Raw genomic sequence first — 24,730 nt, 5'->3', positions numbered from 1 at the left:
CGGACAGCTGCCTGTCTGCCCGGCTGGGCCTGCAGAGCAGGGCCAGCTGCTGCACTTGCGTTCTCCATGTTTTGAAGCCCCAGCCTGGAGCTCCGGTCACCCCCAAGCACGGCAGGCCTTGGCTCTGGGTGCAGGGATCCCCTGAGGCGCCTCCGGCCCCATTCCTGGGCACTGATGCTCCTGAGCCCTTTGTTGGGGCCCCCAGGCTGGTGTGCCAGCCCAGATCTCCACAACCAGCGCTGTGTCCAGCTAATGGCCGGACGCGAGCAGCTCACGCTGCCCCCAGCTCCTGCACAGCTGCCGGGTGAGCCAGGCGAGGGCTCTGCCCTCTTCGCTCAGCAGCCTTGCTGTGCCCTCTGCCCCCAGAGCCTCAGTCTCCTCACAGACGCAAGGGACGCCCGCCACTGTCCCACAGGGTCTCTGTGATCCTGGGCAGGTGCGCTGGCTCCGGGAGCAGCTGGCCCAGGAAGCACTGTGCGTCTGTTCCTGAGAAGCAGCGAAGAGCCGATGCGGGTCATTATAGGGGATCCTCTTCTGAAAGGTGGGCCTTAGCATCCATGCACGGAGACAGCTGTCCAAGGGACCTGGGGGCCGGGAGCAGGGCCGGGACGGGGACACAGGCTTGTTGTCCCCTGCGCCCCACCCACCACTGTGGCAGCACCCTGGGCCTGCCTCTCTGTGCAGAGGGGAGAGTGAGGCTGAGACGGGACGGAGCTCCTGGGCACCTGGCCTTCCTGGGGGACCTCTACATATCGGGGCGGGCTGTGTAATCCAGGAGCCCAAGGACGCAGGTCCCTCCCACCCCCCTGGCCTGGCGGTGGGCTGTCCCTGGAGCTGCAGTGGCGAGCTCACGTCCCAGTTGTGCCAGGGCCCCCCAGGACCCCATCCTTCCTCCAGATCTGGGGACAAGGGTGCCTCTTTCTTGTGAATTTTAAGAGCGAGGAGGCCTACACGTAGAGGTCCCCGCTTGAATGTCAGGACTTGGCCTAATGGAAAACGGCAGTGCTGGGAAGCAGGGAGGAGGAGAGCTCTGGTCCAGCCTGCTGGTCCCCGGGGCTCCCTGGTGGCTCAGATGGCAAAGAATCCGCCTGCAAGGTGGGAGACCCGGGTTCGATCCCTGGGTGGGGACAGACCCTCTGGAGGAGGGCACGGCAACCCACTCCAGTATTCTCGCCTGGAGAACCCTATGGACAGAGGAACCTGTAGGGATAGAGTCCGTGGGGTCGCGAAGAGTCAGGCATGACGGAGCGATGGACGCGTGCGCTGCTGGCCGCAGTGGTCTGTGGAGGAGGGGCCTCCCGGAGCGGGGAGAGCAGAGAAAGCTGGGCCTGCCTTGGGCTGGGCGGGGAGCTCTGGGGGTGAGGTTGGCCACTGGGGCCTCTGCTGGGGCCTGGGCCTCTTTCGGTCCTGGCCCACCACTTCCAAACTGGCCGCAGCGGCCCTCGGTGGCTCAGTCCCCATTGGGAAGAAGGGCTCCGCTGTCAGAAGTGGCCCAGGGTGCTCCAGGCTCTGGGTGGGCAGCAGGACGTGGCCGGGGAGGGTGGGGGTCCTGGCTCTTCAGACCGTGTTGGCGGGCCTCTGGGTACCAGAGTTGAGGACCCCCTCGCAGGATCTCTGGCCCTGGTCCCCCACCTTCCGAGCTCTGTTTTAGATACTCGGCTGTACAGGACAGGGCCCAGCTCCCAGCGTGACTGTGCAACCACCAGGACCGCCAAGCCGGTCACCCCTGGCCCACTTTGCCCCTCTCCCTCCCTGACCTGTCCCTTCCCTGAGCAGGCTCCTCTCCTTCCGCCTTGTTCCACGCTTCACCTCACCTTCCCGCAGAAATGTGCACATTTTCCTGTCTCCAAGCTCTTCAGAAATCCAGGTCTGGCAAAATATCTCTAAAAAAAAAAAAAAAAAAACAGGTGTTCACAGCATCTCCAGGCCGGGCTGCACAGAAAGTGGTAGGGACACCTCCCCTCACCCCAAACGACAGGGGCTGCCAGACAATCCGCCCTTCCACGCGCTGAGCATCTTCTATATGCTGGGCCCTGGTAGGTGCTAGGGATGCCGTGTGAGTCCCAGCCATGGGTCGGGAAGCCAGATCAAAGCGCTGGGCTGCTGCCTGGCGGGCTTCCTGGAGGAGGTGTGCTCAGGAGATCATCTGGAGGGCCAGGAACGTCCAGATGGGTGTGAACGAGGGCTCCAGGGAGGGGCTGGCAGGAACCAAGATGGGGGCTCCGAGCCACTTCTTTCTGTGACACCCCAGGCAGCCTGGGCATTGTCAGGGCGGGGAAGGCAATTCCGGGCCCCCAGGTGAGGGGAGGCTGAGCGGAGGGTGAGCGGAGGGTGATCTGGGGCTCAATGCAAAATGGGCAGCCCCTCATTCACCAGCAGGTCAAAGCTTCCTCTTTCTTCCAGGGCCGCTCCCTCTTAACGTTGCGCTCCGCTGGGCCCGGGGAGGTCGTGGTGTGAGCGCTTGGGACTCCACCAGAGACTCCGCCTGATCCTGGCTCCCCAGGGGGCACGAGGCAGACCTGAGAGGTACAGGGGGTGGGCTGTCCCACAGCAGAGGCTCCATCGCCCCATGCGATGTCACCCCCAGAACACAAACTCTAAGAAGATGTGATTAAACCCTTGGCAACGGTGATGGCAGAGCGTGGACCCCAGGCGTGGCCTCTTCTGAGCCTGGGCTGCTGTTCTGGTCGCTGACACTTAGGTCCTCTGGATCTGCCGTCCAGGTCTGGCTGCAGCCCCACAAAGTGGGCCCAGAGGGCACGTGAGGACCAGGAAGCCCGGCCTAACCGGTTCTGCGGAACTGATGGCAGCTCTGTGCTGGGCACACGACAAGGCCTTCGGTTGTGCTTCCTGGCTGTGCTTGATTCTTTATCACCAACCACCCCCCGCAATTCTTAGGGTCTTCAGGGCCCCGGGCCTTCCCCCAGACCACCAGTGGACCAAGCCGTGGTCAGAGCTCCCTGTGGGTCTGGAGTTTGGGGGAAGGCTGGTGTCCCTTCGGGAAGGGGAGCCCCAGCCAGCTCCTGGAGGTAGAGGGTGGTGTGGGGGTGGATGGGGGGCTGGCCCAGGTCACACACCTGCTGGAGGTCCCAGAGCCAGGGGGTCAGCCTGCCTCCCGGCGCTGTCCCACTGGGCTAAGAGAAGGCGCTGGGGCGTTTGCGCCGGCTGGCTGTAGGGTCCCTCCCACGGGAAACCATTAGTCACTCTGTCTCTGGCTGGACGTGGATCCAGCTATGTCCGGAGAGCTAGGACTCTGACTGGGGACACAGAGCCCTGGTGCTCGGCTGGAGGGGCGGGGTGGGGCGGGCAGAGGCCCCAGCATTCGAGAGTGATCAGCAGGGTGTCTGTGAGGGGGTCGGTGAGTGTGTGCTCCTGTGTGTGTGTGCGCACGCATGGGTGTACACGCATGTGCACGCGTGTACACGCGTGTACATGTGTGTGCACGTGTGTGCGTGTGCATGCTCACCAGTGCTGTGTGGCAGGTCCCATCGTGTCCGTGATCCAGTGTGCCAACAGGGGGCAGCGTGGGCCTGGTTTCCACCGAACATCACAGGGGCCCCAGGGGAAGAGAAGCAGAGATGGATAAGACCTGCCTCCCCAGAGTCTGGAGAGGATGAACGCGATCCAAGAGCCTGCTGTGGCGGGGATGTGCTCACCAGGGGGCTGGGCTGTGCTGCTTACCAGACGTGCAAGCCTGGGCGTCCCTGGGCAGTCTCGGAGCCTCAGTTTCCCCGTCTATAAAATGGGGATCTCCTAGCTCTCTGCAGGCAGGAAGGACTCACGCAGGAGGGACAACGGTGGCAGGGCGGCGGGTGCGGTTGCTGGCTCTCCTCCCCCCCCCCCCCCGCTCCTGCTGGTGGCAGAGCTTCCCAGGGGTGGAATGGTTCTCAGCCTGGAGGAGCTCCGCAGTTCCTTCCGGCAGGGAGGATGCAGGAGGGGGAGGGCTCTCCAGGCGCCGCTGTGAGCCGTCTGCAGCGCAGAGGCCGGGGATGGCTGCAGTGGCCCGGGGTCGCCCCCTTCCACGCCCACCGTGTGTGGAGGTGCCCCTGTGTGCCGGGCTCTGGAGGGTCTGGTGTGTGGGGCGGGGGCCTGGCCTGCTTCCGGGGCTACTTGCAGTGTCTGGGGTGCCCCCTGGGTGCCGGGGAGGGAGGGGGGTGCGGCTGGAGTGCATGCTGCTGGCTCCGTGCTCTGCTCCACGCTCTGACTCAGCAGGAACGCAGGCTGGAGCCCCACGCCGGCCTGCCAGGGGCTGCCCAGCTGGCGCGCGCCCAGCCAGGCCGTGTGCCCTGCCAAGCTGGTGTGAACATCTGCGAAGCTCCGCGCTCCTCCCCGCCGCTGGCTCCGGCTGTGCGAGCTGTCTGGTCCGCGGGCTGCGGGCCCTCCTGTCCCGTCCCCGGACCCTTGGCTGGGGCCTGCGCCGGGTCTCGGTCAGTCCCTCCGCTGCTCAGGAGAAATGTCTCCAAGCCTGGCTGGGTGACCTCAGAGCCCGGTGTCCCCCCCGCCCCGCCAGACCCCAGCCTCACCATCTGTAAGCACCAGCCATCAGATGGCTGCCTCACACACCTAGGATCCATTCTGGGGAGGGGCAGAGACGGCACCCCCACACATACCCCGCCCCCCGAGGGAGGCAGGCATCCAACGGACCGAGCCTGGGGCTCAGTTCTGCTCCCCCACCCTCTGCACCGAGCTCCCCTGTGACCCCGGGACAGCGGCCACTCCGTCTGGTTACCCAGACACGCGGACCCGCGTGGTGGCCCCGGGCCGGCGGCCTCTCCACTCACGGCGGCGGCAGGCAGCTGGGCCGGCCTGGCCGTGCTCCAGAGGCGCGGAGCGGGTTAAAGTGTGCGCCGGGCCGGCCGGCGGGGCGGCGGGCGGGGGAGCAGCCTGGTGGGAAGTGTGAGTTCCTCCCCGTCTGCCTGACAGCTATAAAGGCCGCCGCGCCCGCCCGCCCGGCCGCCGCTGGGCTGCGCCTCCCTGGGAACCCCCTCTCGTGGGTGCGCTTTGAAGTGGAGGAGGGAGGCGGCCAGGGGGCGGGGGAGCAGACAGAGAGAGGCACAGCCCACGGCCCTCGGCGTCCCAGCCTCCCCCTGCACCGCGCACCTGGCTAGCCTGCCCGCGACCGCGGCCCCTTCCCCCGCGAGGACACCCTGCCGAGCCCCAGCCAGGTAGGCCACCTCCCCCGCCGTCTCGCTTCCCTTCCCACGGCTGCCCTCCCAGGACGAAGGTGCGGCCCCCAGTGCCTGCAGGTCAGCCCCGGCCCCTTGGGGAGCCGTTATATAACAGGACCAGGGACTCCTGGGGAGGGTCCAGACCCTCTGAGCCCGGTCTGGGCAGTGGGAGTGGGGGTCCCTCAGCTCCTAGCCTCCCCGAGCCCAAAGCCCTCACTTGCAGGGCAAGCCTCTCCCGCTGGCCGGTGGTGGCTGTTTTTGGACCCCAGGGAGGGCTGGATCCCGCGTGAGCCGGGCCTGGCCTGCAGCCACGGCTGTCTGGGAGCCTTAATGAAAACCAAGTGTGCGGCCGGCTCAGCACCTGTCTTCAGCCTGCAGGCAGGAGCCGGGGCCACAGACGAGCCAATGGTACTGCCGACGGGGGTCCGTGCTTGCAGAGGGGGCTGGTGGGGGTGCAAGTGGGGGCCTGCGGGGGAGGGGCAGCCCCCGGGTGGTGAGTGGGCAGGCAGGCAGGCGGTTGGGGAGTTGCGGATCTTAAGGTCTCAGCTCCAAATTTCGGGGTGGACTGCTGCCGCGTCTGGGGCAGGGAGACATTCTTGGGGTGCGAGGCTGGCATTGGCGTAGCTCCTGGTAATTTGCAGGTGCTTGAGCCCACGAGGAGGTGAGGGTTTGGTGGAGGAGGAGAGGGGGCAGATGAGGAGCTGTTTTCAGGCCTGGCAGGCATCGGGCGGCGGGTGCCTTCTACCTTCTTTCACTGGAATTTATCTCTGTTTGCCCTGGGGTCTGGGGGCTAGTTGGCCACATAGATGGCTGTGTGGGTTTGGCAAACTGGCTCCCCTCTCTGGTTCTGGGCTAGAGGAGGATGGGCTTGGGGGTTTCCGAAACTCCTCCAACCCACTGGCAAGTGACACTCAGGACCTGAGACAGACCCTGGCCAGAGGTCACTGCAGGCCCCCAGCTGGTACTCCTATCTCAGGGGCAGATAAGGGAGGCTGAGGGCCCAGGAGGCTGGAGGCAGCCCTTGATTTGACCCCTGGCAGGGAGGCCAAGCATGGGCTTACCTGGTGGTTCAGTGGTAAAGGACCCTTCTGCCAGTGCAGGAGACGCGGGTTCGATCCTGGGTCCGGGAAGATCCCCTGGGGAAGGAGATGACAGCCCACGCCAGGATTCTTGCCTGGGAAATCCCATGGACAGAGGAGCCTGGCGGGCTACAGTCCATGGGGTTGCAAGGAGTTGGACACGACTGAGTGACTAAACCGTAGCAGGGAGGTCAAGTCGTGTTTTGGGCTGGGGGTGCTGGACTTCTTGGGAAGGAAACAGCCCCAGGGTGGCCCTGGGTCACCCTCACGCCAAGGCCCTGGAGGTGCAAGCTGAGTGTCTTTTTTGGGGAGGGAGGGGACAGAGGTGCCTGGGCTCTACGGAGTCTGGGGTCCCTCCAAGGCAAGGAGCTGCTGTCAGGGAGGGCCAGGCAGAGTCTGCACGTCCACACCCTCTCCAGCAGCTCCACATGGCTGGTGGGAAGGATCGCTCTCCCATGTAGGTCAGCAAGTGCTGAGCAGACAAAAATCCAAGGGTGCTCTTGCTTGGGCCAGGTCCAGCGGCCGAGGTAATAGACTGATCCTTAGCTCCTTCATCCAGGGGGTGAAGCCTGGGCCTATTTGTGCCCCTGGGTTTCTCCCCAGACATCCTCCAAGGAGCTCAGGTATTCCGAGGCAAAGCTTGGCCCGTGTCCCCAAACGCCCTCAGATCCGGTGGACCGGGCTTAGCATGCACACCACCATCCTAGGGTCTCAAGCCCACGGCAGACATCTCCAATCACTCACGGAGCCCACCCAACAGGGCTGGCAGGCAGCCACTACCAACAGATCCCAGATAATCTCAGGCCTCACTGGGTGGGCCCCAGGGGGTTTTTCACCGAAGCAGACTCTGGCCGCCTGCGAGGGGAGCTGGGCCTGGCCTGGCAGTGACTGTGGCCTTGCTTCCTAGGATGGAGGGCAGATGGCAGCCTTCACGATGGGCCCGGGCCCTGCTGGCTGTGGCCCTAGTGACTGGGAGTGCATCGTCCACGGGGACCACGGTGAGTGGGGAGCACAGGCCCTCACCCAGATGGGCTGATGCTGAGAGCCACGTGGCAAGATGCGGGGCAGGGGCCCAGGGCACCCTCCACTCCCAGGAGCACGCCTTACACGCCGGTCAGGCCAGCCCCTGGTGGGTGGGTGGGGGGCTCAGGCCACTCCAGCGTCCTTGCCGGTTTGGCAGGCCGGGGGCTGCAGGGACTGGGTGCTCCCCTTCAGCGCAAAGACCCGGGGTGTAGTGTGTGGACAGGTGGGTTTGGGTCCTGCAGAACCCAGGCTGGCCAGCACCTTCCCGCAGGCCACTTGGGAGCGAAGGAGGATGGTTAGGTTTGGCGTTACGATCCCACCAAGCCCCCAGAAGGTTCCAGATCTCAAGATCAGGCAGCATCTGAGGTGCTCAGCTCTCTGGGAGGTCCCTCGGAGACCCCCCTGGAGGTCTGAGCCGGGGCTTCGAGCAACCCACCCAGGGGGCTGTGTCCTCCCGTCCAGGGCACGGGGTCGGCGGGCCCATCTGGCCAGGTGCTCCAGCCTCCTTTTAACCGTCGTGGGGCCTCTCACCCAGGACAACAGCCCAACGTCCAACAGCCTGGAGGTGGGCCCCGATGCCACCGCCTACTGGTGGGGAGAGTGGACCAAATGGACGGCGTGTTCCCGCAGCTGCGGGGCCGGGGTGACGTCCCAGGAGCGGCACTGCCTACAGCAGAGGTGCTGGTGTGAGAGCGGGGCCCGTGGGGCTGGCCGCCCGGACTGCAGAGGGGGCGGGGAGGTGGGCAGCAGCTGCTGGGTGGGGGGCTCGGGCTGAACGCAGCCTTCAGGTTGAGGCTGCACAGGCCAGCTGAGCCAGTCAGTCTTTTCATTGGCCTCCCTTGGGGACGCAGCTTCTGTCGGGTCCCAGGCAAGGGTGTCCTGCGGTTCATCCCTCTCTGGGGCACTGGGAAAAGAAGACCCTGCCTAGGGCTCTTTCAAGGAGTGGTCAGGTCCGCCTTGGCCTTCTCTCTCCTGAAGACCCAAGTTGGATAAACATGGGGTAAGCCTACAGTGCAGCGGTTACTGCTGGCCAGACCTGCGTTCACATCTTGCCTCTGCAGCTTCCTAGCTGTGTGACCTTGGGGAAGTCACTTAACCTCTCTGAGTATCAGTTGCCTCTTTGTGGAGCGGAGATGATGCTCGAGCCCACCTGACGTTTCTGAGGATGCGAGACTGTATGTGCGTGTGTGTGCAGGCGTGCGCGTGCGTGTGCGTGCATGTGTGTGTGTGCTCACGTGTGCGTGTGCGTGTGCGTGTGTGCAGAGGGCTGGGCCCGTGGTGAACGCTGTTCTGCCATCACTAATTCTGTGGCCTAAGACCTTGCACTGTGTGCTGAGGACTCAGACATGAACGGGACCTCGCCCCTCCCCCAGGAAGAGGCTGAGAAGAACCCTGAAACTATGGGGGTGCCTGTGACAGGAGCAGGCTCTGCTGGAGCAGCAGAGATGGAGTGGGGCAGAAGGAGGCCTTGGTCAGAGGAGCCCGCGGAGGGTCGGGGCTGGGGCACGCTGTCCAGAGGAGGGCTGGGAGCAGGGTCAGGATGGCAGCCGGCCACTCCTGACCTGAGCTCACAGCCCGGGTCCTCCCTCCAGGAAGACGTCTGTCACGGGCGCCGGGAACCGGACCTGCACGGGCACGTCCAAGAGGTACCAGCTGTGCAGAGTGCAGGTGAGGCCCGCACGGCCGGACCACTGCCACCCTCCAACCCCTCCCAGGCAGGACTCCAGGCGGCTTCCCTGTGGCCCCAGCCCTGCGGACACTCTGTCCTGGGCCTGCCCCCTGCATCCCAGTGAACAGAAGTGGGGGTGGGGGCCCCAGGCTCAGAACCCCTCTGCCTGCCTCAAGTCAAGCCCCTGGTGCCCACCACGGGCTGCGGGCACCTGAGTGGCGAGGGCCCGCTTCTGCTGGCAGGGCTCTCACGTGACCTCAGGGCTGGAGGCCTCTGGCCGCCTGCGCCCCCTGCACCCAGGGTGAACCATGTTCCCGGGGAGGCTTAACGTCGCAGGTGGCCCCGTTCCAGCTGCAGCTCCCGCGTACCCACTCCATGCCCACGCACTCAGCCCCTGAGCCTTCTCTGTAGCAAGGTGGCCGGGCCAGGCTGGCTGGAGGCAGCCACTCTGGCTTGGCCTCCAGACATTTCACAATGATGGGGCCCGAGCCAGTCTGAACCCCACCCCCAGGGCGGGGTGGGGGGCAGAGAGATGACCGTGTGTGTCTTTGTGTCTGTGTGCACAAGGGGGGTTCAGGGGTCAGCGGAAGTGAGCAGCCTGGCTTCTGGGTCAGCCTTGTGGGTCAGCTGCCCTCCAGACTCGAGTTCAGGAGGGACACTCGGCCAGTTGGGCTTCTGGCCCCCTCGGGCTCCTCTTCCACGAAGTCAAGCCCATTCAGTCAATGCCCATGTCCCAGGCCCCGTGGCTGTGGCTGCAGACACGCAGATGGGCCCCTTTCCCCAGAAGGCAGGGTGAGCACAGGCCAGGCTGGTGTCCCCGCAGCTCCATGGGCAGCGGGGGAGACGGCCAGGGTGGCTGGGGGTGATGGGGTCCAGCCTGCAGCAGCGGGAGGGCCCGCACACATGGGCCTGGAGGCCTGGCGCCCCCGCCCTCCTTCCAGAGAGCCTGACAGATTGAGAGCGGGGAGGAGAGGCCACCCCGCGGGCCTCGGCCCTGGCACGGCTGTGCCGGCTGCAGCCACTTCCTGCTCAGCCTGGACAAAAATGCCTTTGTCGGGCCGAGTTCCTCCCGGAGCCTCCCTCCCTGTCTCTTGCTTCCCAGGAGTGTCCGCCGGACGGGAGGAGCTTCCGCGAGGAGCAGTGCATCTCCTTCAACTCCCGCGTGTACAACGGGCGCACGCACCAGTGGAAGCCTCTCTATCCGGGTACCGCGGCCCTGGGCCGGGCAGCAGGGCCCGCTCCACCAGGCTCTGTCCCTTGCGGCCGCCCCTGGGGACCACGGGAGGGAGCGCCCTTGTCCAGCGGGTGGGCAGGTGGGGAAACAGGCCTGGAGGGAGGGGGGGGTCTTGTCGAAGGTCCCCAGTAGTTCAGGCAACAGTGTACAGGACTTGGGTTCTCCTGCTCACGGAGGAGGTGCAGGGTCCCCAGGACTGGCAGCCCCGGGGCCACCAAGTCGGCTCAGACCTCCTGCAGAGGGGACGCTGCCCACTACTCACAGCGCAGCAGAGGCTGGTCTCTGAGAGCCTGTCTGGGCCAGATCGTGTGCACCTCGGTCCCCATTCCTACCGCTGAGGCCCTGGGCAAGGTCCCTTCCACTATCCAGGTGTCAGTGCCTCCATCTGTGCCATGGACAGAGGACTGTCTCCGTCGGGCGGGGGGGCGAGAGATGTCCCCGACTCCGGCTCTGCAGCGCCCTGAGACCCCCGTCTCCCCACAGACGACTACGTGCACATCTCCAGCAAGCCGTGTGATCTGCACTGCACCACCGTGGACGGCCAGCGGCAGCTCATGGTGCCCGCCCGCGACGGCACGTCCTGCAAGCTCGCCGACCTGCGAGGGGTCTGCGTGTCTGGAAAATGTGAGGTTGTTCAACACTGTAGCACAAGCACCCACTGGTCCCCTCGCGCCCGCCGCCCACCCCGTCCCCCGAGGCGGTGGCGGCCCCGGGGTCTCGCCTCGGCGCCCTCCCAGCAGCCTCTCCGCCTCCCTTTCTGCAGCCCATCGGCTGTGACGGGGTGCTCTTCTCCACCCACACACTGGACAAGTGTGGCGTCTGCCAGGGCGACGGGAGCAGCTGCACCCACGTGACGGGCAACTACCGCAAAGGGAACACCCACCTGGGTAAGAGCCTCGGGCGCCCGGGGTCCAGGGCCTGGGGCAGCCTGCCTCCGGCCGCCGAGTGACCATGCAGGGTCCTTCCCCTCCTGGCTCCCTCGATCCTCTGCCCAGGCCCAGTGGGGCTGGCCCAGCAGCTCTGGAAGGACCCCTTGGGGACAGGACTGAGAGCAGCTCTGTGTTCGCACCCCTAGATCCCAGGTGCCCTAGTGTGCATGGGTCTGGGGTACCACCTGCAACTCAACACAGCCGACAGGGAGGTATTAGCCCCGCTTGTAGCAGGGGGAAACTGAGGCACACGGTCGGTCCTCGCTGCTGACCTGAGGGTGGGGCCTGGGCACGTGGATTCCGGGGCCTGAGCTCTCAGACCCAGGTCTCCAGGGCTGAAGGGACGTGCTGGGTCCCACCGGCCCCGGCCGACCCAGCGCAGAGCCGGCCCCTCTCTTTCCCGGGCCGTGGCTTGTCAGTGGCCTCACAGGAGCATCCACCTCTGGGGGCTGGGCCAACAGGGCGTCTGTGCGTGTGCTGGGACTTGACGATTTTGGAGAGATGTTACTTATAATACTCGGGGTTAAATGGGAGGCATTCTTGGGTCTCGATTAATGCAGTGGGATTAAACTGGGTTATCACAGCCGCTGGACTGTGGGAGAAGCAGGGCAGCTCTAAACCCATTTAGCAGATGAGGAAACTGAGGCGCAGGGTGGGAATTGCCTACTTGAAGTCCCCCATGGAGGCCAGGCATGTCTGGATGGAACCAACCCTGGAGAGCACCCGAGGGCTTGGCTGTTGGGACTGCACTGCTCCTGGAGGTAGAGCAGAGGGATAATTTTGGAGTTAGTGTTAGAGCCTGGACGTGGGACCCAGGGATGAACACGCCGACTGAGGAGGGTCAGGGTAAGAAAAGGAGGAGTGTCTTAGCGGAGGCCCAGCTGGACAGGGCTCTGAATAACGCTTGACAGGTACAGTGGGCAGAGGCAACTTCATTTGCAGGGCTCACTTTGGAAGGAGTGTGGGCAAAGACACTGTGTGCTTCCTGCCTTCCTTGCACACACCTGCCTTCAGGACCTTCTGCCAGGTCCTGGGGTGTGGACACAGCAGAGGGAGCATTCAGGCAATGTGTCTCTTTCTGAGCACCGCCTGTGTGCCAGGAGCTGCAGGGTACGTGGGCCCATGCCTGCACGGAGCTCTCAGCTTGGGGGCCTGGGGGCTGACACGGAACCAGTCCCACCCAATTTTACCGAGTGCCTTCTGTGCACAGAGCCACACGCAGCAAGCTTAGCCTGCTCCCGCCTCACGGCGTCTCCTCTGGGCAGGGCCTACTGCTGCTGTTGTGTTACAGACGTGGAAACAGAGGTTAAGAGACTAGGTTAAGGCCACACAGCCAAAAGAGGCAGAGCTGGGTCTGAACCCAGAGAGCCTGATCACGGGTCTGAGGTCCTAAGCACTGACCCACGTGGTCCCCTGGTAGACCTGTGCATGGTAACCATGGTAACCACGGTGAAGAAGCTTGTGAGCTGGTTGCTAATTAAAAAATGAGTATACGTAAACTAAGATCATGGCATCCAGTCCCATCACTTAATGGCAAATAGCTGGGGAGGCAGTGGAAACAGTGGCAGACTTTATTTTTTGGGCTCCAAAGTCACTGCAGATGGTGACTGCAGCCATGAAATTAAAAGACAAGAAAAGTTATGACCAACCTAGATAGCATATTCAAAAGCAGAGACATTACTTTGCCAACAAAGGTCTGTCTAGTCAAGGCTATGGTTTTTCCTGTGGTCATGTATGGATGTGAGAGCTAGACTATAGAGAAAGCTGAGCGCCGAAGAATTGATGCTTTTGAACTGTGGTGTTGGAGAAGACTCTTTGTCCCTTGGACTGCAAGGAGATCCAACCCGTCCATCCTAAAGGAGATCAGTCCTGAATATTAATTGGAAGGACTGATGATGAAGCTGAAACTCCAATACTTTGGCCACCTCATGCAAAGAGCTGACTCAGTGGAAAAGACTGTTGCTGGGAAAGACTGAAGGCAGGAGGGGAAGGGGATGACAGAGGATGAGATGGTTGGATGGCATCACTGACTCGATGGACATGAGTCTGAGTAAACTCTGGGAGTTGGTGATGGACAGGGAGGCCTGGCCTGCTGCAGTCCATGTGGTCACAAAGAGTCAGACATGACTGAGTGACTGAACTGACTGAACTGATATGTGGACCTTCAATGGGCCACCCACTCCAGTGCTCTTGCCTGGAGAATCCCATGGACAGAGGAGCCTGGTGGGCTACAGTCCACGGGGTCACAAAGAGTCAGACACGACTAAGCAACTGTGCACAAACCTTCATTTAAATAAGTGATATTTAAGCAAAGTCAACCAGTTAATCCTAAAGAAAATCATCCCTAAGTATTCACTGCAGGACTGGTGCTGTAGCTGAAGCTCCAATACGTTGGCCTCCTGATGCAAAAAGCCAACTCATTGGAAAAAGACCCTGATGCTGGGAAAGATTGAGGGTCGGGGAAAAGGCGACAGCAGAGGATGAGATGGTTGGGTGGTGTCACTGACTCAGTGGACGTGAATTTAAGCAAACTCCAGGAGATGGTGAAGGACAGGGAGGCCTGGCGTGCTGCAGTCCATGGCGTTGCAAAGAGTCAGACACGACCGAGCTTCTGAACAACAACAAGCACGGTCCTCACTTCCCAATCATTTAACCTCTAGAATTATTGTTGTGTCTGTCAGCGGGAAATACTAGGGCAGAAGATAAATGACTCTGTCCCTTTTCCCAACCCTGTACCCAGCGACACCGGTTGGCTGTTTGAAATTGGTCACTGTGACAGGAAGTGTTTGCACCCCGGGAATAAGCCAGTACTGCAGGTCACAGCACCCGCCCTCCCACCAAGAGAGCTGGTGGTTAAGCATTTAGGGGCACCCTGCTGGCTGGAAGGACAAGCTCAGGGTCTTCAGATGCCTGCAAAGGGGAGCAGCCTGTAGAAGCGTCTCATCTGCCAGGTGGGCCCACATGTTCCTCAGGTGACCTGAGGGTCGGCTCCAGCAAACCTGATTCTAGAACCTTCTCACCATCTTCTCCTGGAAGGCTTTTCATTCTTAAGACTTTAAAAATCTCCCCTCCTTCTCCCCAGCGAACCCTCTACCACCTTCCAGCAGCACCGTCCCTTCCTCAGACCCTGCCCCCAAGACCCTTGGTCCCTTTGTAGGGGGCTCTGTGGGAATCTCCGTGGCTGCCTCCTCACCTGCTGGGACCTGGGCCCCAGGCCCAGGCCCCGACCTGGGGCTGTGTACTTCCTCACCTTTGTGATGTAGCAAGCCTGTAAAATAAATGCGATGTTATGACAGTGTGGATTTTTAAAATAATAATAATGAGAGCGTCCCCAGGGCCAGACTCTGAGCTACCCAGAATCTCCTCCATCACCAAGCGTGGGGGCCATCATCCCTGTGTGTGGATGAGAGCACGGAGGCCCGAGGCTCCAGCAGCTTGCCAAGGGCCACCTTGGTGACAGCAGCGGAGCAGGCCCAGGACGTTTCACTCTGGCCGATCTATGACCCCCGTGGCCTGTGGTGTCCCTCGGGAGGAGCAGGGCAGGTACTTGGGAGCGGCACCCACGGCCTCAATAGGAAAGTGTCTTGGAATCTGGTACCGCACAGGCCGTGCCGGAGCGGCCAGTCTGCTTTCCAGACTCACAGGTAGTTCCTACAGTGCCGTGCACTCGCCCCTTGGGGGCCTGGGTGCAGCTATTGGGTGGGGACAGGGCTGCCCTGAGACACTGCCTCTTGCCTTCCAGGAGCTCAAGAGGGTGGTGACCGCCATCCAGAGCTGCCTTTCCTCTCGAGAGGCGCCGGTCACAGCTGACCCGCCGCTCACCACTGTCCCCTCCCCCAGGTTACTCTCTGGTGACCCACATCCCAGCTGGCGCCCGAGACATCCAGATCGTGGAGCGGAAGAAGTCTGCGGACGTGCTGGGTGTGTATGTGGGGCCCGGGCGGCTCGCAGGGCTGCAGATTTACACGGGGTGAGATGTACGGGCTGCGGGTGAATGGGGAGCACCTGACCTTGCAGGGAGGGTGGTCCTGGAAGCCACAGCTCTGCCTGGGTGTGAGTGTCTGTGCATGGGGTGAGGGTGAGGGGGCCATCGGGAGGCTGACCTCATCCCAGGTGTGGAAAGACCTCACACTCGGGGCAGCTTGACACAAGAGGGGGCTGTGACTCAGGTCGTGAGCGCCCCATCCCTGGGGGGCCAGGCACAGAGAAACCTGGAGGTGCTGGAGGTGGCATCCCTGGCCCTCATCCTGCCCCAGGGTCTGAGGACTGACAGTCGGGGGTGAGAAAGTTGGGGCAGAGCAAGATGGAAGTGGGTAGCCAGTTGGAAACCAAGGGTGACAAGAAGCAGGGGTGGGATGCAAGCTCCCATCTGGGGCCCAGAGTTGATGTTCTGGCCCCTGGCCATTCTGGTGGGAAGCCGGGTTCAGCTGGAGTCTCTGACCTGAGGACTCTGGAGTGCATTGCGTGGTGGCCGAGGCAGTGAGGCCCACCTGGGGGACGGTGTCAGGAAGGCCTCCCTGTGCGGCTGGAGGTTGGTGGGGCCATGCACCTTGTCTGTACCCCTGGGGAGCCCCTTCTGGCCGAGGAGGACAGGTATTGACAACTGGGAGCTGACCTCTGCCAGGCAGGCCAGCTGTCCCTGAAGCCTGAGGCACCTCCCTGCCTCTCAAGGCATCTTCTTGGGGGCCAGGGCTAGTGGGGTGCAGCCACCCTTCCTGGGGGGTGCTGGCATGGGGGTGGGGTGTTTGCTAAAGGTCCCCGGGTTGAACCCTGCACAGGCTGTCAGCCCCAGCGTCTGGGCCCCTGAGCACCAGCCGCTGACCCGGCAGGTCTGCAGGTTCCAGGCCCCAGCCCCGGACCCGAGCAGGAGCCTGGCCTCTGCCAGGCCGGTTGCTCTGTGGCCTGCGGGGGAGGGCGGCGAGGCCAGGAAACACCGTGTTCCCAGAGCTGGCTGCAAAGACACCGTTCTTGAAACAGACGCGTGGAAATACTGAGGGCGGCCCAGAGCGCCGGGGAAGCCGCAGGAAGGAAGGTCATCACTGTCAGGAAGCGGGTTTTGGACGCGGGCCGGGGATCTAGCCCCATGCGTGAGCCCGGCCCCTCAGGTCCCCTCGCCCGGCCCATGCTCTTGTCCCCGTTATTTTTGACGGTGCTGCACGGAGGGTGCTCTTCCAGCAGGCGGAGGCTGCTCGCTGTGTCTGTCTGATAATAAATTAACTGCCGGGCTCCGCTGTGCGTGTTGCATCAGGAGCTTTGGAAGCTAAGCTCTTCCCTGCCTTCAGGCCAGTTCCTGGAACGGGCTCTAAGGACACCCTTTGGAAGAGATGCTGTCCCCGAGGTGGAGCCCCCCACCCCTGCCAGCCCTGAGGCCCCTGGGGAGGGCCAGCTCCCGGCTCTGGGCAGATGTTCTAGCCTGTTGCCAGGGGTGTTTGAGGGGGAGGGTTTCCAGTTCCGGGAGCAGACGTCCTTCCAAGGTCCTCAGTTCCAAGTGTCCACCACACCCTGCCTCAGAGAGAGGCTGACTGGGAGCCCTGCCCGGGAGAAGGGGCAGCCAGGTCTCCCAGCCTGGCAGAGTGTCATGCTCCCAGCAAGAGCACCAGGCTGGTCAGCTTGGGGTGGTCTGGTAGGGCCTACGGGGGGCGCTGGGACAGGGCTGCAGTGTCTCTCAGCTTGGACCCCACTGGGGCGGGAAGCTGAGAGTGGCGAGTCCCCCGAACTCACGGGGACTCTCTAGCAGAGCCGGGCTGGGCGGCCTGGTCCCAACCTGGGTGACTCCTGTGGTCTAGCGCGTGTCTAGACCTGGCTGCTTGGTCCTGACGCTCCTCATCGCCCTGCAGCCTGGGCCCTTCCGAGGCCACTAGAATGGCAGGACCAAGCGGGCCGCGGGCCAGCCATCCTTGGGTCATCTAGACAAGCCCTTGTTTATTTTAGGCTGGTTAGGAATGAGGACTCACGTCTCCCCGGCCAGGGCCACATGCTCTGGCAGACGGAGCCTGCCACTCCCACACCACATGGAGGTTCCCGGCTTTGAGGGTTTGGGGAGGGTCACACGGCCAGGCTAACCAGAGAGCCCGAGCGTGGGGTCCCACTGCCCCCTGCCCTTCAGCCCCCTCCCCCACCCCGACCCCGGCACGCGTGACTGGGCAGCTGTGGCCTTTCAGCTCTTGCAGATGAAGCCGGCTACTTCTTCTTCAACGGCAACTTCAAGGTAGACAGCCCCAAGAACTTCAACATCGCCGGCACCGTGGTCAAGTACCGGCGGCCCATGGACGTGTACGAGACGGGCATCGAGTACATCGTGGCCCAGGGGCCCACCAACCAGGGCCTGAACGTCATGGTGCGTGGGCCGCCGCAGGCGGGCACTCCCGGGCCTCCGCCCCCACGCACCTGGCGTGGTTCCTTCGCTCCCCGGCCACTTGCTGATTCACGCCCTCATCCCAGCCCTCACTCAGATTTGAGTTCCTTCTCTGGCCTCCCAGTGACTCATGAATTCACTGGCTGTTCGCTTGCTCACCCTCTCACCTGTGTGGTCCTCCCTCCCCTCCCCGCCTCCTCCTTCCCCGCTTCTAGGTTAGCTCCCCTGGAGGGTGCGCACAGCAGGGGCCCCCAGGACCTGCGCGGGGGGCTGAGGGCAGAAGGCTGATGGGGTGCGGGGGTGCAGGATCCCACTCCACTCCACAGTTGGGGATTGGAGCCCCCCATGGAGTTCCCTACTCCCGACTGCATGGACCCTCAGTGCCGAGGACGTGGCAGAGCTTGTCACAGCCATCCCCGGACGCCGGCCCCGGGTTGCTTACGGCTCCTGGGGGTGGGGTGGGGGCCGGAGCAGAGGGGCCCAGCTTGCCAGGACTCTCCCCAGGGCTCCCGTCAGGAAATGCAGGTCACTGCCGCCTCGTGCCCGGCTCTGGAAGCGTAGCAGAACTGTCAGTGAGATCAGGGGCTGCTCAGAGGCAGTTCTGAGGCTCTCGGAGGCCTGCCGGCCTTCACAGACACTGAGGGAGATGCTGGGAATGGAGCCCGCCCGCCTGGCTGATGCCAGAGGCTGGCCCGTGTCAGCCAGCAAACCTCTTCTGTCTCTTGCCTGGTTGCTTTGGGCCCTCCCGGGGCGGGGGCTGCACTGAGGAGACTAACAGATGAACCAGAGACCCTCTTCCCTGAACCCACCCGCGCGTGCCTTCTCTAGACCACCTCCTCCCGGATCTTAAAATCTTTTCCATCCAGGCGCCTGACCAACCAGCCAGGCCAATTGCACTGTCCATGAGTCAGCATTTATTCTTACCTAGGGCCACCCTGCCTTCCTTACAAACCGGGTGACAGCCTTTCATGTACTGCCTGAAGCTTGCTGGGAGGGTTTTCTTTCACAGCGACTTTTCAGGGTCACTCCGGAGCAGAGCTCATTTTCAGCTTGCACCCCCAGACCAAGCTGACCTGATTTTGTGTCAAGTTTGGCCATTGTCCTCCTCTCTGACTTCATCAGAAGGGCACCCTACGCGGCCATAGCTGTGAGCTAAGAGAGGGTGCTGGCGCAAGAGTCGTGGATGATGGCAGCTGGGTCACCTGCTGACCAGCTTTCCGTCCCTCTAGCCCTGGACTGCTGCTGGGCCCTCCCAAGCCCAGAACTTAACAGAGCTGAGGGGCCTCGTGTTATGTTGTCCAGCTCTGGTCACTTGCTGGCCTATGGTCAAAGGGCCTCGGAGCCTGCCAGGAGCTTTTCCCAAAGCACATCTGTTTCTTTTAGGTGGGATGGCCTTTCTCTAGAACGCTAGGGTCTGCATTACCATTTTCTCAGCTGAGCTTGGCAGGAACTCCGCAGTCCATCTTTCTCCACCAGGCTACTCCGTTACTGTAAAGGGCTGCTGGGCACTATGGCCCAGGTGGCAGATGTATGTGCCACCACCTGGACCTCCTGCAGAGCCTGTTCCCCTCAGGACCCCACTCAAAGCAGGTCCTCAGTGTATGGATTGGACCAGTTCTCCCACACGCGGAATACTTTGTGTCCAAAATTCTTCATGATGGGGAAGTGTGAGAAAGTGATCATTTTCCTTTTATTTTCAAGGAGAGGTCCTTTCCTGCCCTTGATGACTGGACCCGGAGATTTTCACTCCTTGGGGCCAGTCTTCCCAGGGGTTAATCTCCAAGCATCTGGAGTACCTGTGTCTTACCAAGGCCTCCAGCACCCCTTCCCGCTCATCTGATAAGCAGGATGTCGTTAGTCTAGAGGACAAAGGTCACGTAGAGTGGAATGGTTCAGACCCCTGTGTCCTGTGTCGTGACAGGGAGTGGGTGAGTCAGGGAGGCCCTGGGGCAGAGCCACCAACATGTGGAACAGCTCTCTTCTGCTCCTCCTTCCCGAAGGGGCAGGCGAGAATGTGCCAGGAGGACGGGCCACACGGTCAGCTAGAGGGCACATTAATCTGCTCTAGAAGAGGTGCCATGTCGGCCCCAGAGCTGCAGCTGAGGCTATTGCTGGGCTGTCCTCCGTCACCCTCCTGGCTCTGTCTTGCTTCTGTTGGGGTCAAACTGTTGAATTAAATGGGGGCTATGATGGGGTCAGCACCCACGCATCCTTGAGGTCTTTGAGCAGCACCGATCTCTCTGTTTTCCCCAAGGATGCAATGTGGTTTCTGATTTACCCTCTTGGAGGAGGTTGGGACTCAGGTTCACAGGCTTCCCAACTATGGTATAGCTACTCCCTCCCAGGTCAGGGAGCCAACATGAGAGTTCTGCCAGCTCCCAATTATGCATCTGGGGGCTGAGTGAGCCTTGGATGCAGCGGACGGACTCTGGATGAGACCAGGGTCATCTTGGGGCCATTACCTGTTGCCCACGTGTTCTCACAGTAACGGGAGGTAATAATGATGCTTTGGGTTCCTGGTCAACGAGGACCACGTGGACCCAGGTCCCACGGTGTCTACCTGTTTCTCCACTGAGCAGTTCACCACGTAAATAGCTGTGAGTTTTTGTGGGGAAGAACTGGGGTAGCCTTCTTCCTGGGGACTTGGCTGTTCCATCCTTCAGTGGATTCTGGGTCTAAAAAGTGGTCCAGGAAATAGAGCAGGGACGGGTGCTTTCGTGCGGCAGCTGCCTCTGCCTCGTGCGTATCCACCCTCGATTTCTTCTGGTTGGATGGATGGAGAAGCGCCTTTCTGGGCCCACGCATCTGTCCCCAGGGTGTTCTTTGTTCTATCAGCTGTATCCACATGTGTCCCTGGCTACGGTGTCAACCTTCCGGCTCATCATGGTACTTGAGCCCCCTTGCTGTGACTGTCCTGGAGAGCAGACATAACAGCATCTCTCACCACCAGCCCTGGCCCACGAGGACCCCCAACACCAGCCCTCCGGGGTCCCTCTGAGTGGCGCTGGTGGCTCCTCGCCGTCACACTTCTTTCACTGCGGCGGACGGCGTGTCCTCCAGGTGACCCTACAGAAAACGGTCGCCCGGCGCTCACTCTTCTGCCGTCTGCTGCGACGGTCCCAGTGTGGATCGCTCCGTCAGTGTTGGCCTCCCTCCTCCTGGGGTTTTCTTGCCTATGTGGCTCCTCCCTCATCCTGAACGAGGGCTCCCCTGGGAGACTCCTCCTCCTGAGACTCCTCCTAAGGCCTCATACAGACTCAGCTTCTGCTGCCCCCCGCGGCTGGTCCCAAAGGCCTGTCACGGATTGCCCCTTCTCCCCTGAGCAGCCCCATGGCTGCCCTGAGCAGGTGAAAAGGGGTCTGAGCATGAGCCCCCGGCTGGGTGGTCCAGGGAGGAGGCGGGCATGGCCCTGAGGAAGGCTGGCGGGGTTTTGAAGGCAGAGACCTCTGTGCCGTCTTCCGGCGAGGGCCGGGGGCTGGCTGCCACGGGGTGGAATGACCACTTTCCAGGCCCCAAGATTCAGGGGAATCTGAGATTTCAAAATTTTCAAGCAGATTCACTCAGATCCCCAGGCTCCAAGTCTTCCCCGGGTCGGGCTCTTGGTGAGGTGGAGAAGCCAGCCTGGTTCTCTGGCCTCCGGGACACTTTCTAGTCCTGCCGGGGGACGTGCGTGTCTCCGTGCGACACCGAGGAGGCCCTCTGGCTCGGCCTTAGGTTGCAGGTTAGGTGGTGACGTCACCCTAGCCTTCCACTGTCTTTCTCCATAGACCCTTATCTCTTCTCCAGCCAGCTCCCAACTCTTGAGACATGGCACCCAAAGCCCGCCATGTGGGGGGTATCTCAGGGGTCTGTGCACTGCCAGGGAATCACCCCTGCTGACAGGGAACCCCACACTAAATTCCTATTTGAGAGCCCACTTCCTGGGGCTTCTGACACCAGCTGACTTAGACCAGGAGAGCCCTCGGCGGGGGGGTGGGGACGGGAGCTGGATAGGCCGGGGAGACGCTGGCGATGATTCGGTCTCAACAGAAGCCTCAGCACATCCCCCACCAGCTGTGATGCTGGGGGGCCCTCAGGGGCCTGGGCCTTGGCCCTTCCCACACGGCCAGGGGTGAGGTGGTGGGGACAGTCCAGTCTTACTGCTTAGGACTTGCCGGCACGTGGTGACGGTGAAACGCAGGCTGGGTTTTCACTGGCTTCATTACCTTTCAAACACTCTCTGCTGCCCGAGCGCCCTTGACTTCTCGTGTCTGGGCTTTGTCTGCTGGTCCCGGGCTGTGTTCACGGGTCTTTGGACACGGGCTGCCCGTGGCGCTAAGTATAGCCTTGGGCGGGTGAGGCAGCTTCCTCCAGGCAAGGAGGAGTCCCCGGGAAGGACTCAGCTGTGGGCCTGTGTGTGGCAGGGAACCCTCCCGCAGCTCTGGGACCAGAGTCTCCTGTCCTCAAGGGGCTCGTGCTCGGTGGCCTGAGCAGCCGCTCCAGGCTGATGGGGAAGGGGCTGGGGTGGGGAGGGGCCAGGGTCCCACTTCTTCTCCTGCCCCCCTAGGTGTGGAATCAGAATGGCAAGAGCCCCTCCATCACCTTCGAGTACACGCTGCTGCAGCCGCCGCACGCCCACCGCCTCCAGCCCATCTACTACAGCTTCTCGGATCCCACCTCCGACAGCGCCGAGAGCCAGGAGCTGGACGGGGCCGGGCTGGCGGGCTTCCTGCAGCACAACGCCTCCCTCTTCGGCCAGGCCTCCTCGGAGCGGCTGGGCCTGGACAACCGCCTGTTTGGCCACCGGGGCCCGGGGATCGAGCTGGGTCTGAGCAGAGGCCAGGAGACCAACGAGGTGTGCGCGCAGGCCAGCGGCAGGGCCTGCGAGGGGCCCCCCAGGGGCAAGGGCTTCCGAGGTAACCAGGAGGAGGGGCGGGGCGGGGGGTGCTCCTAGGGAGAGGGCCCTCGGGCGGAGGGTCTAAAGAGCCTGTAGCCCGCAGAAGAGGGTGGCGGCGGCGCCGGTCACGTGCGGGCTGCGGGGCAGCTGTGTCCCCTCCACACACCTTCTTCGAGGTGGGTAAGGCTATCTCCACTTGACGGAAGGGGGCACTGAGTCCTAGGGAGGGGTCTTGCCCAAGTCACACTGTCCCCATCTACTGGGGGCAAATCCCAGAGAGTCTGACCCTATAGCCTGTGCTCTTGACCACTCGGTGGAGACAGACAGACAGACAATGCAGCAAGGTGTGGCGAGAGCTCTGGAAGGGAGTGATGGGCAGCTGAGGGGTACAGGGAGGACCTTGAGCCCTTGGCGGGGGGGACCCCTGAAATGAGGGCCCAGGAGTGAGTTAAGGGTGAGCCGGGGAGGGCTTGGGGCAGGCAGGGGACCTGCATGGGGCGCTTTCCAGGGGAAGTGGCAGGAAGCACAGGGGGAGACATGGGGGATGGACAGGGGTCCCTGAGCCCCAGGCTGGCAGCTGGGCTGTGCTCCTGAGGGTGCAGGGGGCTGGCCATGACCTTCACTCCTGCCGAGGGCGGAGGGTGGATCAAGCTTGAGAAGAATGCACTTGTTAATTTAGGGGCACGTTTCCGAGACCCTCGGAGTCCTCAGGTAGAAAACACTTCGGAAGCTGTTAGTCCCCTGGGGCTGCGGTGGCAGCCGACCGCAAGCTGGGGCCGTAAAGCCACAGAAGCGCACAGACTCTTCAGCTGGCTTCCCCTCTGTGTCCGTGTGTCTCCCTGTGTTCTCCCAAGGACGGGGCATTACAGTCAGAACCCACTCTAAGCCTCTAGCAATCTGCTCTGGAGCTGTGTAGTCTGTGGAGACCTCATTTCCACAGAAGCTCACATTCTGTGGCTGCGGAGCAGGCATGCATTTGGGGAGGCCCTATTTGACGCCCCTGCTGAGCTCAGGCAGGTTCCCCAATGAGAGCTTGTCTGGATTGGCTTGCGGGCCTTTGCAGGACGATTTGCGTCCTCTTACTGGGTGGAAACCTGCCTCTGGGTGCTTCCTGGATTGGGTCTTTGCGGCAGCCCTGCCCCCCTCCCCCCCACCCAGATCTGTACTACCCATGCCCCCCCTCCCCCACCACCAGGGCAACCCTTGCCCCACACGAGGAGTCACGGGAGGTTGAGCACTCATCTCCCCTGCAGACGGTAACGCCACCTGGACGGCTCTGGTGGGAGACCCAGATGACCGAGAGGCCGACACCCGTTTCGCCTCCCAGGAGCTGCTCTCGGCCAACGCCATCTCCGATCAGCTGCTGGGCGCAGGCTCCGACTCCAGGGAGCTCCCCCTCAATGAGACCGTCAACAGCATCTTCTCCCAGGGCGCCCCGAGGGGCTCCCCGGCCGAGAGCCTCTATCTGGACTACGAGGAAAGCGAGGGGGCCGGGGCTTACCTGCTCAACGGGTCCTACCTGGAGCTGAGCAGCGACAGGCTGGCCAACACCTCCTCCGAGGCCCCCTTCCCCAATGCCAGCGCCAGCTTCCCCGCCTTGGCTGGGAACCGGACGCAGAAGGCCAGGTAGGCAGCCTCCCCAGCCCTGTCTGGCCAGGGCTGGTTAAGGTAGGGGGGCCTGGGCAGAGGTAAGGGGGAAGGGGCCGCCCCTGCCTAGCCCCTCGGGGAGCCAGAGGCCTGGGTTTTAACGTCTTTCCCACAAGTTAGTACCATGGGTTGAAGTTACTGCTCTGCAGTGGGGCTGGGAAGTGGGGAGGCAGACAGTTCCGTGCACATGGGGCTGAGCATCGCCTGTACAGAGGTGGGCTATCGTCCCAGCCCCCTGTCTTTAGGGACTGGTAGGGCTCAGAGAGGTAGGTGAGTGACGCCTTTGGGGCTCAGAGCCTGGAGGCTTGGGGTCCTGTGGTTCCTCGTCTGGACGGTCATTGCACACATGGCCATCACACATGAGGCAGACGTTCCCTGAAGGTAGAGTGGTTCAGGACAGCCTTCCCTGCTGGCCGAGGAACAGACTCGGGCTTGGTCCAGTGGGGCCCCCAGCCAGGGGCCAGACCCCAGGGTCAGGCACTGGGAGCAAGGCCTTCTGCTGTGTTGGCTGGAGCTGCTTCTGGGTTTGGGATGTGGGAGGGTCCAGTGGTGAGGATACACTGCAGACACCCGAAAAGTCACAGCTGGGGACGCCTGGACGGTCACAGCTGGGGACCCCTGGGCAGTCACAGCTGGGGACGCCTGGAAGGTCACAGCTGGGGACACCTGGACGGCCACAGCTGGGGACACCTGGACGGCCACAGCTGGGGACGCCTGGACGGTCACAGCTGGGGACGCCTGGACGGTCAC

The 24,730-nt window shown here is 62.7% G+C and overlaps 1 protein-coding gene across 3 annotated transcripts in view; it reads left to right on the top strand.

Annotated features, from left to right (window-relative positions):
• Nucleotides 1-4,783: 4,783 nt before the first annotated feature.
• Nucleotides 4,784-24,730, top strand: part of ADAMTSL2 (ADAMTS like 2) — a 34,492-nt gene continuing 14,545 nt past the window's right edge. The window contains exons 1-11 of one of the 3 annotated variants that reach the window (XM_060413735.1): nt 4,784-5,165; nt 7,155-7,245; nt 7,806-7,948; nt 8,863-8,938; nt 10,042-10,144; nt 10,657-10,802; nt 10,937-11,060; nt 14,943-15,023; nt 17,264-17,439; nt 22,004-22,291; nt 23,661-23,959. In XM_060413735.1, coding sequence (XP_060269718.1) covers nt 7,156-7,245; nt 7,806-7,948; nt 8,863-8,938; nt 10,042-10,144; nt 10,657-10,802; nt 10,937-11,060; nt 14,943-15,023; nt 17,264-17,439; nt 22,004-22,291; nt 23,661-23,959 — 1,526 coding nt within the window. In that variant the 5' untranslated portion in view covers nt 4,784-5,165; nt 7,155. Of the gene's footprint in view, nt 5,577-7,154; nt 7,246-7,805; nt 7,949-8,862; nt 8,939-10,041; nt 10,145-10,656; nt 10,803-10,936; nt 11,061-14,942; nt 15,024-17,263; nt 17,440-22,003; nt 22,353-23,586; nt 23,960-24,730 lie in introns of all 3 variants that reach the window. The other 2 variants (XM_027966120.2, XM_042247998.1) reach the window with 2 other exon arrangements.

The sequence above is a fragment of the Ovis aries genome, chromosome 3 (genome assembly GCF_016772045.2).
Source record: "Ovis aries strain OAR_USU_Benz2616 breed Rambouillet chromosome 3, ARS-UI_Ramb_v3.0, whole genome shotgun sequence".
In the NCBI taxonomy this organism is placed as follows: Eukaryota; Metazoa; Chordata; class Mammalia; order Artiodactyla; family Bovidae; genus Ovis; species Ovis aries.
The sequence above is the reverse complement of the archived record's forward strand: the minus strand, read 5'-3'. Positions and strand labels throughout refer to the sequence as shown.